We start from the raw sequence: 19,186 nt of genomic DNA, 5'->3' as shown, positions 1-19,186 counted from the left end.
TGCTTAACTGATTCTGTACTCTTGCTGCTGTGCAATGCAAGGCATACCTTATCTTATCTTATCTTATGAAATGCACTGTCCAGGAAACTAATTCTGAAGGACCTAGGCAGATTACATTGATAATGGCAACACATAGAATCTGAAATCTGATTGGACAGTACAGTACTTTGTATCTGGGACTTAACATTATTATGTTCCCTGTTAGTGACTGGTGAGCAGTCCAGGGTGTACCCCATCTTTCGTCCTAAATCAGTTGGGATTGGCTCCAACTCCCCCTAATAGTGGAAAGATAGTGGTAGTGAAAATGAATGGGTGCACAGAATATTAAAATACGAGTAGGAAATGCATTTTAGTATGATGCAGTACGAACTATAAAAGCCATAATAATGAACATTGTTAAAGTAACGGCCTTGAGGCTTTGAATAATTTTTTTCATACAATAAAAGTGTAATCGGGATCCTGGATGCATTTGGGGGAAGGGATAGCAACTGCTCTGCGTGTGACGTCACGGCGCAGGAGCGAGGGGGCGACTAGAGGAAGCTGCAATAAACACACAGGGCGTCTGCGCCTATCTAAGTAGGACAATAAAGTGCAAACGGCATCAATGCTTTCGTAATGGAGCTATCAGACATGCTTCTCCTCAAAGTTTTCCTCTTCGCCTACTTGCTAAACTACACTCAAGGTGAGCGAGACATTTTTTTCCGCCTGGAAAAAGGGGCACAAGTTGTGTTAAAATATGTGGATAAAGGTTAGCACCGACGCTAGGTAGCTTCAAGGCTAACGTTCTGGATCAGCAGGGGCCTGCTTGTTATGAAGGGGACTGCACCCTTTTCGCTGTCTTCTCGCTTAAAAATAACGCACAGCGGACAATGTTATGTGGATTCCGAATGGCGTATGAAAGTACATCCATGCTTTGTGTATAGTCCTGCGTGTTGTCATGAGTCTTAGCGCCAGGTTAATGTTTTATTACCGTGGCAAAGGAACCGACGTCCATTGTTGTGAGAAGATGGGAGATGCCGACTGGCTTTAACGGACCGTTAGCATTATGCTAGCCAGGGCTCAATCTTTCGGTTTTGTTCTAAATGCTGGGAAAGTCATATTTCACTATTCACAAATTCATATTGCTTTAAATTTCATGTATAAGTTATTCTTATATTTACCATCACCTGTAAAGAACAAGCATTGTTATTATTTGTGTTTCACCGTAATACAGCACAACTTCGATATGCGATACTAGAGAGTACTCTCTAAAATTGTTACTTTTGGTTATACAACTTTAACTACATTATAACAACATTTTTTATGTAACGATTTTAATTTTTAAAACTTGGACTTAGTTGTTGTGTGTATGTGATGATGCCATAATTCACCTGCTACATAACCAAGATGTCAAATATAACAAAACTAGCCTCACAAAAACGTCAAGTTTAGTAAAGTATGTAAGTATGTAACTTCAATAAATGATGTACATACAACTGACATGGAAGTATGTCTCTTGTTGGTAGAAATAAGAATGTTCCAGGAGAGGAGCTACTTCCACTTCTTATACTCACCTCAATGAAAAATTTAATGTTAACACCTAAATTTTTAATAATGCTCATGAGTGGTAAACTAGCTAAAGCTTGGTGTACTTGGACCATGTTTGTTACATTCTTACACGGGATGATGCAAATTCTATCTTCTCCGGTCAGACCTAATTACAGAGAATCACATACTCCTTTTTCCAGAAAATACCTCCCACTGGTTTGAGTTGTGTTGCAATAATGTGATCCTGCAAGAGTTGCTTTGCACTAATTTAGCTTAGCGCATTTTCAAGAGTTACATTGTTGTTTGTGCAAATGGAATTCACGCTGTTTTTGCAGTGTGAAGCAGTGGGTGAAATGGGTGGAGGTGCTTGAGAAACATTCTCTTTCATGCCCACCACCCACTCTTCATGTGGAGACATAATTATACCGTGACACCGGGGGCTGTTGTTGTTGAGCTATGACGACAGCAACCATTTCACTTGGACGGAATACATGTACAGTTTAAAGAAAACAGAATGCACTGTGTCCTTTTTCATCCTGCCTTTCAGCTGTCATCACAGTCATCAAACCGCCTTACATGATCACAGCACCCCTCTCTGTTTAAACGCTTACAGTACAACGTATATAATATGCATAACACACACTGTATGTGAATGTGTGTAACCCGTTTGCACATACATTATCTCACAAATTATGTTCCCTCTCACTTTTTTCATTATATTCATTTTCTTATACCTTCTTAAGGTACAGTGCAATAGAAATTAACCTAATATCATTTAGAGTAGTCAGTGTACAACTTTATGTCCTCTGAAAATGTGTCATTATTGTCTTTTGAGTACACCTCGCAATGACAATATTTAGTGTAGCGCCATTGTTATCTAGCACCGCCTTAATCCTCTTGGACGCGGGATTCTCTTCCACTCCTACAGTAGGGTTATCACAATACCAGAATTTTAGTAGTCAATGTCAATACCTGCAAATTTCAATGATTGTTGATACTTATTCGATACCGTTTCTGTTTACCTAAGGCAGCAAACGAGTATTAGAAGCCAGGCACCTCTACCTGAATAGTAAGATGGCTCTCAAGTCGAAATAACATTTTATTTATTTATTATTTTTATTTTTTTGATGACCGCAGGCGCTGTTCTTCAACGCTGACTCTGAAAATAAGTTCAAAACAACGGGGAATTTGTAAGATACTTTTACAAAAAACAAGCCCAAAGTATAAGCAGACTTTGCAACACTTCTGCTCAGTCGCCTCAATGCTCATACTCGTATACTACCCATGTCAGTTAGTCAAATATGGCTTTTGAGGGAAGTTGTATAGTCTATACGGAAATACATAAAAAAAGCAGCGAGCAATGTACATTCTGCGTGTTGATAAGGAGGTGTGTTCGGGCTTGTTTTGTTGGAAAACTGCCATGCGGCTCAGTTTGCCAAGGGAGAAGATCGTCCTCAGTGCATGTTCTGTATCCTGAGACAGTGAATCTACCACCACCGTACTTTTAATGGAGGCAAGACACAATTATTTTGGTAGTCATTAGTGTTGTCAGCAATTTAGACAACTGCTATGTGTTGAGTCAATTTCAGTGGATTGTGAATCTACACTGTCGCACCGTGCAATATCATGGTTCGATTGCCTCCCTCGCTATATCACGTTTTTTTTTTTCAGAAATGAATAAGCAATTGCTGTTGCATGGCGAACTATGATCTCTTATTAGTCAAAACAAATTGACATACAAGTGATATGTAGTATTGTGGTCACTCGGCGGCGGTAATCACACAAAATATTCAGACATTACTGTACATTATTAACACCGCATGAAGTCAGCTGTGGAATATCCATCATGATAGAGTGGAAAAACGTTATCCTCCCATTTGTGTGGAAGTGGTAAGTTTTGGGCCTGTTAAGTTTAGAAGAAATAAATTTGACGCTAACTGATTAGCTTGCGAGCTAGTGGCTGTCTTGAGTCCATGCAGCATAAGCGCTAGCAATGTGTTGTAAACAATGAATAATATGAGTCAAAAGGTGACTATAGGGGGCGGCACGGCGGTCTAGTGGTTAGCGCGCAGACCTCACAGCCTAGGAGAGCAGGGTTCAATTCCACCTTCGGCCATCTCTGTGTGGAGTTTGCATGTTCTCCCGGTGCATGCGTGATGAATGAAGGTGACTATAGGGGTGTTACTTCATGACTACGGGGATGTTAAAATGATGTTAAAAAACACAATTATAAAGTGAAGAGGTTTTCTATGCTCTAACCCCGAAAATATTGTGTTTATTAATATTGATTCCTACTTTGTGGAAAGCAGAAGCTGTTGTAATTCTACATTTCATCAGAGTTGCTCAAGACTAGTCAGATGAACCCATGTAGATGTTTGGACTTGTCTGCTTACGCTTCTTAAATTTGACTGTGAACCAACTTTAAAAGCTCCAGCATTCACTGGTTTCACATGGAAGAAATCCGTGTTGCCAATTCGGCCACATGGTCACTGTATTTAGCGAGAAGGGGTGCACATTAAGTGAAAGTCAGGAAGTGTTTCTTGCTTGAAGCATCCGCCATGCGGCACTTCCGATTGTACATAAATGCTGTCATACGATGCCAGTCACCTGGCAAAGACAGCATGGCTCGCTGAACACGCATAGGTGTCCAAAGTGTGGTTCGGGAGGCCATCTGCGAAATGTGGAAATAAACAAAAACCAAGCAAAAGAGGAAATCTTGTGATTGTACCAATTCTAGTCACAAGTTTGGAGTGTAATAAGACGAGAGGCATGCTTCTGCTTTCTCTGAAATCTCTTAACAGTAAAGAGATATTTTCAGCATACACAATACACTTCCTGTCTAATTGTGCAAATAAACTAAGGTTAAGGATAAAAAATATCTTACATTACAACTGGAATTGGATCGGTAACTAGGTCTTCCTTAACCACAAACATCCCATCAGGAAAGTTGGCCAAACTACATCTGCTTTTGAATTGCTGGGCAAAATTGATAATGATGATGAATTGTGTCACTAAAGTATTTTTGAATTTTAAGAATTGTTTTTATTTAATCAAAGGACATTTTATTCACCCACTCAAAAAGCAAACACTCTATGCTAGTAATATAAGTGTAAAAGGTAAAAAATATGAAAGCGCAAAGAGCATAATAATTAAAAAAAAGATTTCTACTTTTACCCCACCTCTCGCCCGAAGACAGCTGGGATAGGCCCCAGCATCCCCCGCGACCCTCGTGAGGATAAGCGGTAGAAAATGAATGAATGATTTCGACTTTTATTGCAGGTTTGAATTATCTCACAACAGACACTGTAATCAAAACAGAATAATTGTGGTAATAATAATCACAATAATAACAAAGGCGACTACTGACGCACATTTTTACACATTATTTTCAACACACAGGATCAAGATGATCAAGATACAAATAATTAATAACTTAAAAATATTTTAAATTGAGTTGAAATTGAATGGAGCTAACAATCATTATATATATACATAACAATGTGCCACAGTGTTGTAATGTTTGAAATAGTAAATTAATTACAAGTAACTGTGCAAGTACTTACTTTTAACATTTTAACTTTTAATGTTACTCCCAAAACTGGTATTGAGTTTTGTGAAATATTGCAACTGTACACCTGATCATTATTTTTGGCTGTTAATTTTTTTTCTTTGCAAGTCCTATCTGCAGAACATCATAATAATAATTGTCTGTTTTTCCTTCTACATAGGACACTATCGGAATCCCCTCAACAAGTACATCCGGCACTATGAAGGCCTTTCCTATGACACGGAGCTCGTTCACAGCAAACATCAGAGGGTCAGAAGGGCACTCTCTCATGAAGACCAGTTTCTTCATTTAGACTTTCATGCGCATGGAAGGTTTGGGAGCTTTTCATGTTTTCTGTTTATATAATCCTACTTCTTTGTTTGTCTTTCATGGAATTCTCAAAACTCACTTCCCGCACTGGTTTAACTTCAAGTACCAGCAGACACTTATTTTCCTTGTACTATATATATGTATATATATTTGTGTTAGTGATGTGGTATTGTCATGGTGAAACGCTGCTGATCCTTTAATTACTGTGTAATAACACAATAATTACTGCTCATTTTCTCTTTCATTGGCTCTTGAGTCACATATTGATGGTACAACAGTGAAATAGCAGACAGTTTGATAACCTGCAAGTGACACTTGAGTCCCGGTCACTACATTAATACACTCCAGTCTGCACTTTGCTGCCATCAGTCTCCTACCTGGTTTAGATTGTCTCCATACTGTGGCAAACAGCCATACGCTGACCCATAAATGCAGGAGCTCCTCGTACTCCCGCTTTGCTCGTTAGCGTTTTATACGACTGATGTGTATTCAATGCAATGCACAAGTGACGTCAGACTACTTAGGCGGTCCTGTTTTGCAAAAAAAAATAATTAATGAAGAGTCAATCCTGCTAAGTATTTGTTTTGTACAAGCGAATAAGGCTGTGCTCGTTCCTCTGTGCTGCTGTGGGAGGTCTCGGTGGTGTGAAAAAGTGTTTGCCTCCTTCCTTCCATTCTTATTTTTGTGCATGTTTGCCACACTTAAATAATGAAATTATCAGAAACTTAAATGATCAGATCATACATATTAAAAATAGTGATCAATGACAACACAACTGAACGGAAGATGAACAATTGAAAGTTATTAAGAGAGAAAAAAAATCATTAAAATGAGACACACCTTCCAAAAAGTTTCTTTTGCCACATCGTTTGCCAGACCACAGAGTATTTTTCCCAAAAGTCCTGGGGATCATCAAGATGTTTTCTGGCAAAATTGAGACAATCCTTAATGTTTAAAAAAAAAAAAAAATCAGCAGTGGTTTTTGTCATGGAACTCTTCAATGCAGGTCATTTTAGATCTTGGCATGATGTCTAGCTTATGAGGATCTTTTAGTTTACTTCACCTTTTTAAAGGTTTGTTATTATACTTTTTCCACTTTTCTGACCTATAAATGTAGTTAGAATGTTGTATTCTTGTGTTAAACGATTCCAAAGTTTCAGATAATAAGGTTTGCGCATTTGGAAATGAGCCCTGAAACAAGTTTGGGCTGGCTCAAAATGCTTGTTTTCAAAATGTGTCGTAAAACTGCCTCTTTGTGATGTCACAGAGGGACGGACTTCCTTATATGGGCATTGCTGTAAACCAGATAAGCGCTATGCTCTCCCCTAAACTCTGCTCCTCTGTTTACTTGCTAGCAATGGATTGTACGGGAAAGCCACATTTGTTTACAATTTCTAAAGACGCCACCATCAGGCACAAGCGATTGGAGTTCCTGATTCCATACCAGCTAAAGAAATGCATTTAAATCTGTCAATGGAATTTTGTAAACAGGCCATGTAGGTTTGGATTTTTTTCCCCACTGGTTTTTGTGTTCAGTTGTGTTGTCATTGACTAATTTTTACATTTCATGATCTGAAGCATTTAAGTGTGACCAAAAATAAATTCACACCACTATGCATCTGTCATAACTGACATGGACATGTAACACTGGGAAAGAACCAATTTATATTAAAACCATTTTAGGTAGTATGTTGAAGTTGTGTTGTTGTTGTTGTTGTACACAAACGTGTACACCCTCTCCGTGACCATCTGGCGCAGAGCTGGGCAACGACTGTTTATCATCTTGCATGGAGCAGAGCATGCTGTTGCCAACCTCAGTCTCTGCCTCATAGGCAGGACAATGATGAGAGCTTTACAAACACGGAAGGAAGGCGCCCGTTTCCTTGAAAATCAGATGCGTCAGCTTTTTTGCACATTTTTTCCTCCCCGATGAAGCAAACACACAGAGACAACGGTCCCTCTGAGCAGTCACTTTACATCCACGCTGCCCGAGCCTTACTGAAATACCTAAACATCTATACATCTCCTATGCCGCTTATACTCACTAGGGTCACTGGCATGCTGGAGACTATCCCAGCTGACGTTGGGCAATAGGCGAGGTAGACCCTGGACCGGGCATTCAGTCTCAGGCCACATATAGATAAACTCAGATTTATACCTATGGACAATTTAGAGCAGGGGTCCCAAACTCAATTTACCTAGGGGCCACTGGAGCTAGGGTCTGGGCTAGGCTGGGTTCAGGTTTTCCACAAAAAAAACGCATTTATTAAAAACAGAAAAATATACAAACTTTTTCAGTGCTTTGGTTCCGATTTTCTACAATAAAAGCTCTGATAAAACATTGTTCTCAAATATCTTAATTTTTATTTTTCTGCACTACATAAGATGAAAAATAAACAAATCAAGAATAAATAAAATCAATCAGTAATAAATAAATATTATAATAATAATAATAATAAAACGGCAAATAAAAACTTAAGAAACCACATAGTTGGTGGGTAGACAAATTATTTTTTTCAGATTAAAATTAACAAAGCATTAGAGCCCTGTAGACATGACAAAACACGACTGTAGTCACATTTATGCTCTTTTTATTTACAACATATTGCACAACTGCAGGGTCTTGAGACACATGCTAACTCGCAACTAGAGAGCTAGCCTTCAAGTTATTTCCGTAAACTTAAATAGCCAAAAACTTACCACTTCCACACGGATAGGGAGGATAACTATTAACAGTTATTTAACCTTTAACATGAACATTAATCAAACGTAATAATTTTTTCTGGGTACATGATACCATACAGCATCCATATCAAACTTGCGCACTAACATTAAACTTTCATATCAAGACGGGGGCCTCAAACTAGTGTCCTGCGGGCCGCGTGTTTGAGACCCCTGATTTAGAGTCAACATACATAAACATGCATAGGATATTCAATATATCATAGCATACTGATTGGTAGGAGTGTCACGGTACATATTGGTAGAAAACCTTCGGTTCCATACAGAGGTGTACCGAATTCCCACACAGCATCCATTAAAAGTGAAAGACAGGAAGTGTTTATTTACTCTGAAATACAAGCGGTCACAAAACACGCCACAGGAGTGGGGATCCAGACATACAGGACACCTCCACAAGCCTGACGAGTGTGCATTACCACTGCCATGTAAGGCGAGGTGTGGAAGCAAACAGGAAACCCAACCTAACTCAGGAAAAAGTTTGGTCAGTCCATACACAGACAAAGACTAATAGATAAGACAAAAGCAGTGAGCTGGCATTGATCAGCTACAAGCTGGAACTATTAACACTGCACATTAGCCTGTAAGGAACTTACAGAAATACAAAATATATACAAAATATTTATTCACACTATCCAACTGTTACTATTGTACTTGCCTGCATCACTTTTCAAAAACCTTCTAATATTTATTATTTTTATTCCAAAATGTTATTTATTGGCTAATTAGTTTTATAGTTTGCAATTTTTATCAAATAGAATTTAATATAGAGGTACATACCTGTATCGTTACAACCCTGCTGGTTTGTGTATCAGAGGACTTCCACCTATTATTATAGAAATAATAAATGAGCACACATAATACAATCAGTAACTGTTACATTTGTTCACTTCCTGCTTTCCTAATATAATTTGGTTTTTTTTGTTTTTATTAATTTTTTTTGTCCCACAATGACATAATGGGTACCATAGTAAGTGTCAATATAGTGATATATATAGCACATCATGACTGGTTCAAGACTCTTCATCCTTGTATTTAGCAAACATCAACTGCTTGTATTGTTTCTTGAATTGGCCTATCGTTGTGCATTGTTTGAGGGTCTAACACACACAATATTTCTAGCTTCCTGTCAAGAACAAAGCTGGAGAGGTTTTACATTGCTTCAATATGATAATGAGAGCAAACATGTTTTTCAGGACTTGTTTTTCCCCCTTCAACCTCAAGTTAATTTGACCGTGGAACACCAGCTTACAAATAGAAGAATGTTCAAAAAGGACCCGATGTTTGGATGGCATCATTTTAATTTTAAACTAAATACTCAGTCTGCAGTACTCAGCCCGTGTTCTTGCTTTTGCACTCTCATTTGCATTCCTGCTATTCCTCAAAGACTTCATGCTTGAATGTTGTCTACCTCCCCAAGTGAGGCCAAATGCAGATCTCAACCCACAAGCACAACTCTCTACATAATTTCAAACATTTTTTGAGTATAGCTTTAAAAATATGCCAGTGTATTGTTTTTCACCATTTTTTTTCTCTATTTTTCCAGGCATTTTAATTTACGCATGAAGAGAGATGCAACCTTGTTCACCCCTGATTTGAAGGTGGATATTTCAGGAGTAGAATCAACCTATGATACCTCTCACATCTACACTGGAGAAATCTACGGTGAGAAAGTTCTTATATTGATGTGATACGTGATGAATGTTATGCCCCTTTTGCACTACACAGTACCTAGTCTCGGAAAGTACAACAATTGCTGACTGTTTGTGACTCCTCTGTTTTTAATAACTATAATTTGTCTTGCCAGGTGAGAAGGGTACCCTGGCTCATGGCTCCGTCGTGGATGGTAAATTTGAGGGCTTCATTCAGAGTTACCACGGCAACTACTACGTGGAGCCTGCTGAGAGATACCTGGAGGGCAAAGACGTGCCTTTCCACTCCGTCATGTACCACGAAGAAGACATACGTGAGTCCCTGACAATTCCACACTCTTAAAACTGACCCCGCAGTTATTGTTTTTGTGTATTTTGCTTGCATATGGGTAAGTGTGATCCAGAAGTGTTGGGTTAATCCAGCCTAGTTGACGCAGGCGGGCTGGTGTGAAACCCCCCCCCTGTAGAGCAGAGCTACCCAGGGTGCTCATTAGATGTGTAACATGATCTTTCTCTCAGGCTACTGGCTCATTTAAGCTGTCTTTACAGCGTTGCTTAGAATAGCAAACATCACACACACTTATTTTAACACCTTTTTACATATAGAATATAATAAATCGATGAAGCACAGTCCAAGCTACACACAGCAGCGCGAGGGAGTGAGTCCCGAATGGCTTGTGAGGACAACCATTAGCTGATCATGAAGAGCATCAGAAACAGAGTGACTCAGGGGGGGTTAAGTAGCTAATATTGTCTCCATAATCCTGACAGTGTTGTGTCGGCCTCTTTCACTCAGATTACCCACACAAGTATGGCCCAGAGGGAGGCTGTGCTGATAGCACGGTGTTTGAGAGGATGAAAAAATATCAAGCATCCGCTGTAGAGGAGCCGTCCAAGGTGAAACTTCACAACACACTTACAGTAAAAGCTCAGCGTCGCTATAAATCTTATTGTTTATACTGTTGGCGAGAGCCATGGGCACAACCAACCACATTAATTGTGACTTATAGAATCTAACAATATTCAATATAAACAGATGCCTCAAATAATCTGCCTTTTAGAAATATAATGCTCATTATAGGCCTTAGACTGTATCTAATATTTTGTCTCATGTAGCTGAATATGTTCATGAAGCAGAAAGGGAAAGTGGTGACAGGATTGTGTTTTTCCACGGTATGTTTTCATCCAGTCTGATTAGCATAATTTATACATACCATAAAATTGGACATACATATACTGTGTGGCATGACTATATGCATTTAGAGATGGAAAGCAAATCAATCCCTTTCAATGTGAGTCTCGTGTATTGCTCAAATGCTTTTTACACTTGATTCCTTTTCCTTTCATGCACCATACGTCAAGCTTATGTACCTTTTAAAACCAGAGCCTAGAAATAACCAGGCATGAATTATTCAGCAGCGGTTTGGTTGTAAATACCCCATACAGTATACTTTTATGTTTAATTTAAAACCAGTGTTTTCTACTTGGTCACACCAGGCACTTCAGACCGGCCTTAATGACTCTGTGATGCTAAGGAAGAAAAGGATGGCCCAGGCAGAGAAAAACACTTGCCAGCTCTTCATTCAGACTGATCACCTCTTTTACAAGTACTACAAGACCAGAGAGGCTGTCATTGCTCAGGTAAGAAACTCACACGGGGTGTGGAAGTGGGGGAAAAATTTGGAACGGCATACGATTTGAAAGTGATCAAGTCATTTTTAATTGAATGGGAGAATCTCTGTGAGTGTTTTGAACTCCTGTTTCAATGCTAGTGTTGCAGAATAACGCTACCGTAGGTGTGGCCATAGCCAATGCAGTGTTGAGAATGAATGAACATTTATGCCCTTTTCAACTTGGGATAACTGACTGTGTACACAAACATCAATACAGTGCTCCCACAAGAAAAAATGGTATTATAATAACAATAACAATTCAATTTTGAAAGATAATTTATGAGCTTCCTCCCACATTCCAAAAACATGCTAGGTTAATTGGCGACTCCAAATTGTCCATAGGTATGAATGTGAGTGTGAATGGTTGTTTGTCTATATGTGCCCTGTGATTGGCTTGGCGACCAGTCCAGGGTGTACCCCGCCTCTCGCCTGAAAACAGCTGGGATAGGCTCCAGCACCCCCGCGACCCTTGTGAGGATAAGCGGTAGAAAATGAATGAATGAATTTATGAACTAATTTCTGGCTGTATTACTGCAGTTCAAGTGCAAAGTCTGACTTTTTCTTTTAATATTGTCCTTTCAGATCTCCAGTCATGTTAAAGCCATTAATGCCATCTACCAGGGCACAGACTTTTTAGGGATTCGTAATATCAGCTTCATGGTAAAAAGAATCAGGGTGAGTCCTCTTTTTTTTTTTAATTATTTTGGTTCAAGTTATTTCCTGTTTAAAACAACCCATTTAAGCATGTCCCCCCCCCCACACACACAGATCAACACCACCAGTGACGAGCGGGACAAATCCAACCCTTTTCGTTTTGGCAACATCGGGGTGGAGAAGTTCCTAGAGCTGAACTCTGAGCAGAACCATGACGACTACTGTTTGGCATATGTTTTCACAGACAGAGACTTTGATGATGGTGTGCTGGGTTTGGCCTGGGTGGGAGCCCCCTCAGGTAGGAAGTCAGTGTCACATAGTGAACTTGGACTACTTAATTGTGTGTTCAAAGTCATTTATCACATCATACTGAATAGGTTTCAGGTAACTGTGACTTACAAATTGGTGTGTGTACCTTTTAGACTGGGTCAGTGTTTATATCCTAGTAAGTGAGGCTTTTATGATTCATAAACACAGCATTGTTTCCCACAGCTAAAATAAACACTTTATTGGTGTTCAAGACTGCAAGTGATGACCGTGTTGTTATGGGAACAGAGTAAACTGATCAGGTGAACATAGACATAGACTTTCTTTATTGTCATTGCACAATAACACGGCAGTGAAATTGCCAACGAAATGTCGTTGCCTGGCTCCTGTGTAATAAATAATAAATAATAAATAATAATGTGATATGTTACAGTATTGTTACTGAATACCCCTCATCTTTCATAACATTATGATGACTTCATTGTTAAACAGTGTTCTTATGATTGCTAGGGAGTTCTGGAGGGATCTGTGAAAAAAGCAAGCTGTACTCTGACGGAAAGAAGAAGTCTCTCAACACGGGAATAATCACCGTACAGAACTACGCCTCACATGTACCTCCCAAAGTCTCCCATATCACCTTTGCGCATGAAGTAGGGCACAACTTTGGCTCCCCGGTGAGTAACTCGCATAACAGATTAACTCTCAGCAAAAACATTAAATGGAGCGTGGTCACCTTGTCTCCTTTTCTTCTTTTGTCCTTTATTTGTATTTTCACTTTCTCTTGCTTGACCCACAGCATGATTCTGGATCCGAGTGCACCCCCGGAGAGTCCAAGAGTCAAGACAAAAAGGAGAAGGGCAATTATATTATGTATGCGAGAGCTACGTCAGGCGACAAGCTAAACAACAACAAGTTCTCCATCTGTAGCGTACGCAACATCAGCCAGGTGTTGGAGAAGAAGAGAAGCAACTGTTTTGTCGGTACGTATCACACACAGACTACTAGTTGTGCTTGTTTGACTATAGAATTTACATTCACGTGTGTAACTAGAAATACAGATAAAGCAGAAATGGCTCCTACCTTTACTTCATACAGTTTGTGTTATTTGTAAATAACACACTTAAAGTGATTGACTCAATAATTGTGGTGTGTCCAAACTTGTGTACTGTTCATTTCTGCTAACTAGAATCTGGCCAGCCCATCTGTGGAAATGGCCTTGTGGAGCCGGGAGAGGAGTGTGACTGTGGCTACAGTGATCAGTGTCGGGACCAATGCTGCTACGACGCCAACCAACCTGATAACAAGAAGTGCAAATTAAAACCCAGCAAAGTCTGCAGGTAATCTGCAGTCTATTTGTACTGAATTGTATCTATCTATCTTTTCCACTCCACTTAATTATGATTTTTCCATCAGTCCCAGCCAGGGACCTTGTTGTACTGCTGAGTGCACCTACAAAGGTCGCAATGAGAAATGCAGGGACGAGTCCGAGTGTGCTGAACAGGGCATGTGTAATGGAGTGAGCCCCCAGTGCCCGTCGTCCGAGCCCAAGGCCAACTTCACTGCCTGTCATGGCGAGACTCAAGTGTGCCTCAATGGAGTGAGTGGACGGCGACTTGACACTGAACTGCAGCAGCTGGTGTTCTTCACAAAAAAATAGGTATACTTAGCTCATCACCTCCTGCTCCTCCTCCACAGGGCTGCTCGGGCTCCATCTGTGAGAAATATGGACTTGAAGCGTGCACATGCGCCAGCCAAGAGGGTAAAGATGAGACGGAGCTTTGCCACGTGTGCTGCATGGAAAAGAGTGAGTCATGTACCTTCAGATCTCATTTACAGCGCCTCACACCTCCACTCCCATATCTACGCGCATCTTGACTGACTCTGAATCTTCTCTCCAGTGAACCCCAACACGTGCAGCAGTACTGGGTCGGCGCGTCTGGCTGGTTTCTTCCATAAGAAAGTGACCACCCTGCCAGCTGGCTCGCCTTGCAATGACTTCAAAGGTTACTGCGACGTGTTCATGAAGTGTCGTCTGGTGGATGCAGACGGACCTCTTGCTCGGCTCAAGAAGGCCATCTTCAACCCAGAGCTCTATGAGAACATTGCGGAGTGGATTGTGGTAAGTATCTATGTAACCCCGCCTGCTTGACACTTGCATGTACGTTGGATTGAACACAGAACGTTTGGAATGGGAGTCGAGAGCGCCGAGCGCTCTGCCAAAAGCCCGGACTGTCAGCCAAACGTTCATCACAGCTCTTAAGGCAGAGAGAGGGAGGTTTACCATCAGGGCTTTTGTGAGGGCTTTACCTAATATTAACTTGTTTTCTTTACTAAGGGAAAAACTGTTTCACAATCGATCAAATGTTGTTAATTGTGTACTGTTAATGGTTTGTTTGTGCTTGATTTTGCTTTTAGGCCCACTGGTGGGCAGTGTTACTGATGGGCATTGCTCTCATCATGCTGATGGCCGGCTTCATTAAGATCTGTAGCGTGCACACACCCAGCAGTAACCCCAAACTCCCTCCTCCGAAGCCGCTTCCAGGTGAGTCTACATTTTTTTTAAACATATTTTTCTCATTTAAAGATGGTAAAGATATGTAGCTGTGAGCACATTTCATCAGTGTCCTATTTGGTAAATCAGGGGTGGGCAAACTACGGCCCGGGGGCTACATCCGGCCCGCCAAGTGTTTGAATACCCATTCTTTCCAAAGTATTTAATTTAAACTTAACATGCAACCTAGCATCATGACTTGAGACAACATTTTGATGGTTTAAGTAGCTGTTTTATTAATTTTGTGTATATAATATTTGATGTGGTTGCACGGCGGTCGAGTGGTTTAGCGCGCAGACCTCACAACTAGGAGACCAGGGTTCAATTTCACCCTCAGCCATCTCTGTGTGGAGTTTGCATGTTCATAATTTTTGTGACTTCACAGATGTAATTTATATAAAAGTTAAAAAAGTTTTTGTCCCGGTATTGACCCCTGGGGTACGCCGCACAATCTATTTAACACCATATTTCTTCCTGTTTGCTGTGGAGGAGGGCTGTACGGCGGTCGAGTGACCTCACAGCTAGGAGACCCGAGTTCAATTCCACCTGTGTGGAGTTTGCATGTTTTCTCCGGGTACTTCGGTTTCCTCCCACATTCCAAAAACATGCTAGGTTAATTGGCGACTCCAAATTGTCCATAGGTATGAATGTGAGTGTGAATGGTTGTTTGTCTATATGTGCCCTGTGATTGGCTGGCAACCAGTCCGGGGTGGACCCCGCCTGTCGCCCGAAGACAGCTGGGATAGACACCAGCACCCCCGTGACCCTTGTGAGGATAAACAGTAGAAAATGAATGAATTAATATTTGATGTGGTCTGCTGTTTACAAAGTGCTCCTGGAAAAAAGGGACACAACACACACACTTTTACAGATACAATACTTCCAAGTGGGCCCCTTATAAATTTTGTTAAAGCAATGCGACCACCCCTGTGTTAAATTGTAGAATACACAATGTCACTGAGGCTGGTTGATTTGTGTCCGGAAATTACAGTAGTGTCACACGCATCAGTGTACACAAACTTGGTTTGGAGGTATTTTCATGACTATTTTTAAACCTAGTGGTAAAAAGCTCAACGTGCTGTCTTTCCCCTAACAGGTACTCTGAAGAGGCGGCGAGCGCAGCAGCACGCAAACTCCCAGGTGCAACACCAGTCTCAGCACGGAGGCCACGGCGGCCACGGTGCTCATGGCGGCCAACGACAAGTGCAGAGGCAGCCTCAGCGGCAGGCACAGCACCAACGGCACCACCGTCAGCAAAGAGAGAACTATCAGATGGGCCAGATGAGACGCTGAGACCACCACAAACCTCCACCTCCCCCCCCTCGCCAACCGCCCCTTACCAACCCCCGCCCGTCCCCCAATGCCTTGGCTCCTCCTTGTGCCTACAGTGGGATAACTAAAGCGTCACTCCATCCAAAGAAAAGCCTGACATGGTTGTTGGTCACCAATGTATTTTCCATCTTGACAGACACACGAAGAAGAGAACATCCAGCAGCTTCCTTCTGGCTCTTTTGGAGAGTGGGACCGTCAGCCATTTGAAAATGCCGCGCAAATCTCGCTTCTTTTTTCCATCTTCATTTGATTTTAGTTTGGTTTGAAAGGAGTGCCAAGGAGTAAAAGGAATCATCTGTAGCTTTAGTACACTTTGTGATGTGTTTTGGTTCTATTGCAACGTCGTCTTCAGTGACACGCCTGTGGCTGCCGGTGAATTTGTCCGTGCTTTTCTCGCACCATTCTAGCCCGAAATGACACAGAGAGCAAGCGAGAGAGAGAGAGAGACACTTGGCGGGGATTGGCGGCACTTTTGTGATTTTTCCACATGTACAAACAGCAAAAGACACATGCTGCTGCCGTCTCTCTTGTGCAGACAGTCTCCTGCATGTGACTGTACATATTTAGTGTATCATAAGTGAAAACGAACTATTTCTTCTACTGTAAATGTGTAATTCTTCACTCTTTTTTTTTTTCGTTTTAATTTTTTGGTTAGCGCTCTCAGGACTTTTAACACACAAGTAAAGGAATGATGGTCGCTAAGAGCTCTGTGGATGTTGTCGCAGACGATCTGATGCTCTCAGGTCCTCTCTGCGGTCGTCCAATCAGGTGGAGCTCTTTTCACTTTGGGTTGCTTGATTGATTTTGAATTTGACCAACAGTCAGCATATCACCCCCTTTTTTTTTTTTGATGGGTCTTTTTACTGTTTGATTTCTTGCTAACATGTTGCTTGTGTTGCGTGACAAGCAACACAAATGGGAAGAAAAGTCAACCACCTTGCTTGTTACACCCCCTTCTTCTCCATTTTACCAGTTTAATTTAGCTATATGATGAATGAATAACCACTAACTGAAGCGTATGCTGAGGAGAAAGGACGGTGATGGTTGATGTGGCTTAGTTTAGAAGTGAGTGTGGAAATAAAAATGGTTCAGTGGACGTGTGTTAAAAAAAAAAAGACGACAACATAGGCTTAAGTCATTCTATTGTTCCTCAAATAGCAAATCTTTTGTGGGCATGCAGAGGCATTAACTTAATGTGACTATTAATTGACCATGGTCTGTAATATGAGTCTCAACACGTATTTTACTTTTGACAACTCTTAATGTGAAAATAAAAGAAAGGAGGAGGGCTTGTTGAGGCACTAATTTCACACTTTCGCACAGCTTGCTAGTTCACCATCCTGGATAGTCCGTTTGCATCAGCGTGCTCTAAGCGTTGACCTCTTTGTGCACCTGTATGAAGGATGACCTTAGGTCTGACCTTCTTTTTACGTGATGACATTTGATTGATTAGATCCTGTCATCTTAAGGCATGATTCAGCCGGCTTTGGTGAGTATAATACTTTCACACTAACAATAAAGCACATTATTTTGCATTATATATTCCATGCATTATTTTCTCCCCCCCCCCACACACCCTGTCAGGCCAGACTTGAGATTTATTATTGTTCTGAGTGCATGCAGTTGGAATCACAACTACCGGTAATAGAACACTGTCCTGATGCTCACATTTGAATAATCCCCGAAAAGGACAAATTATCAGAATTCATGTCACAAACGACATATGAATCAGGCTTGTTATGTCTGTACAAATAAAAGAATTTTAACATGTAAACTTGTACAGTACTTCGGAAATTTGAATTTCATTCAAAACCCAGTCACATTTTGATACGTGTTGATTTTTTTTGTATTCCATTACAAAGATGTTCATATGTGACAAAACCATCCTCTTAAGTTATTTATGTATTTGTATTTGAACTGGACTTCTGATATTTTCCTCCACTGTCATCAATGATTATATATAAAAAAAAAAGAACAATTGAGTGTGATGGATATAATTTGACATTTTCATTTTCTTTATTATCCTGTGGCATGGTTTGGCTAGAAGAGCAGAAGCATAATGCCTGTAAATTTACTTTCCTTTTTCATTTTGTAGTCTTGGTAAAAGTTTTTAGAGAAACATGCACTGCAATGTCCAAATTGATTTTTTTTTTTTGAAATGTTGTAGGTAATGTAGGCCGAAAGAACACAAGATTAAAAAGTAATACTACTGTCATGATTTTAATGTTCACTGTGTTTTATACAGTATTGGAAATTTTTGTTCACTTTGAACATTTTTACTAAAAACAAAAAAAGTCCAATTGTATTGTGCAAAGAGATGTAATTTTTGGAGTACTTGAACTGCATTAATTAAGCGACTCATTCAATAAAATAGACCGCTGTTTACTGTCGGTCGGGTGTGCTCTTTTTGGTTATGGTTTGGTATTTGACCAGGGGAAAAAAAAACTATGAATGAATGTACCGTATTGACCTGATTATGTTTTGTTACATGCATCCAGGGTCATGGGGTTATGCTGGAGCCTATCCCAGCTGATTTTCGGTGAGAGTCAGGGTACACCCTGGACTGGTCGCCAGCCAATCACAGGGCACATATAGACAAACAACCATTCACACTCACATTCATACCTATGGACAATTTGGAGTCTCCAATTAATCTAATATGAATATTTTTGGAATGTGGGACGAAACTGGAGTACCTGGAGAAAACCCACGTGTTAATATATTTTTTTTATATCCCAGCACCCCCCGCAACCCTCATGAGGATAAGCGGTAGAAAATGAACAAATTAATTATTTGCATTTTTGCTGTACTTTCCCATTTTTGCAGTATTTTTTGTGGGGAAAGGGGGTAATTCTTTTTTTACAAAGTACCACGGGCCGCAAAAAATAAACCACAGACCGCAAATGGCCCCCAG

General features: G+C 40.5%; 1 protein-coding gene across 1 annotated transcript; it reads left to right on the top strand.

Annotated features, from left to right (window-relative positions):
* Positions 1-521: 521 nt before the first annotated feature.
* LOC131131342 (disintegrin and metalloproteinase domain-containing protein 10-like) lies at positions 522-18,662 on the top strand. The gene is made up of 16 exons (XM_058075986.1): positions 522-682; positions 5,256-5,406; positions 9,690-9,808; positions 9,951-10,109; positions 10,592-10,692; positions 11,293-11,436; positions 12,051-12,143; positions 12,237-12,420; positions 12,900-13,063; positions 13,186-13,369; positions 13,576-13,726; positions 13,803-13,986; positions 14,085-14,193; positions 14,288-14,508; positions 14,805-14,931; positions 16,037-18,662. Exons 1-16 carry the CDS (start codon positions 616-618, stop codon positions 16,231-16,233), a joined length of 2,355 nt encoding a protein of 784 aa, XP_057931969.1. The 5' UTR covers positions 522-615; the 3' UTR covers positions 16,234-18,662.
* The last annotated feature ends 524 nt before the right edge of the window (positions 18,663-19,186 follow it).

The sequence above is a fragment of the Doryrhamphus excisus genome, chromosome 6, assembly GCF_030265055.1.
Source record: "Doryrhamphus excisus isolate RoL2022-K1 chromosome 6, RoL_Dexc_1.0, whole genome shotgun sequence".
In the NCBI taxonomy this organism is placed as follows: Eukaryota; Metazoa; Chordata; class Actinopteri; order Syngnathiformes; family Syngnathidae; genus Doryrhamphus; species Doryrhamphus excisus.
Note: the sequence above shows the minus strand (reverse complement) of the source record. Positions and strands in the feature narration are given on the sequence as shown.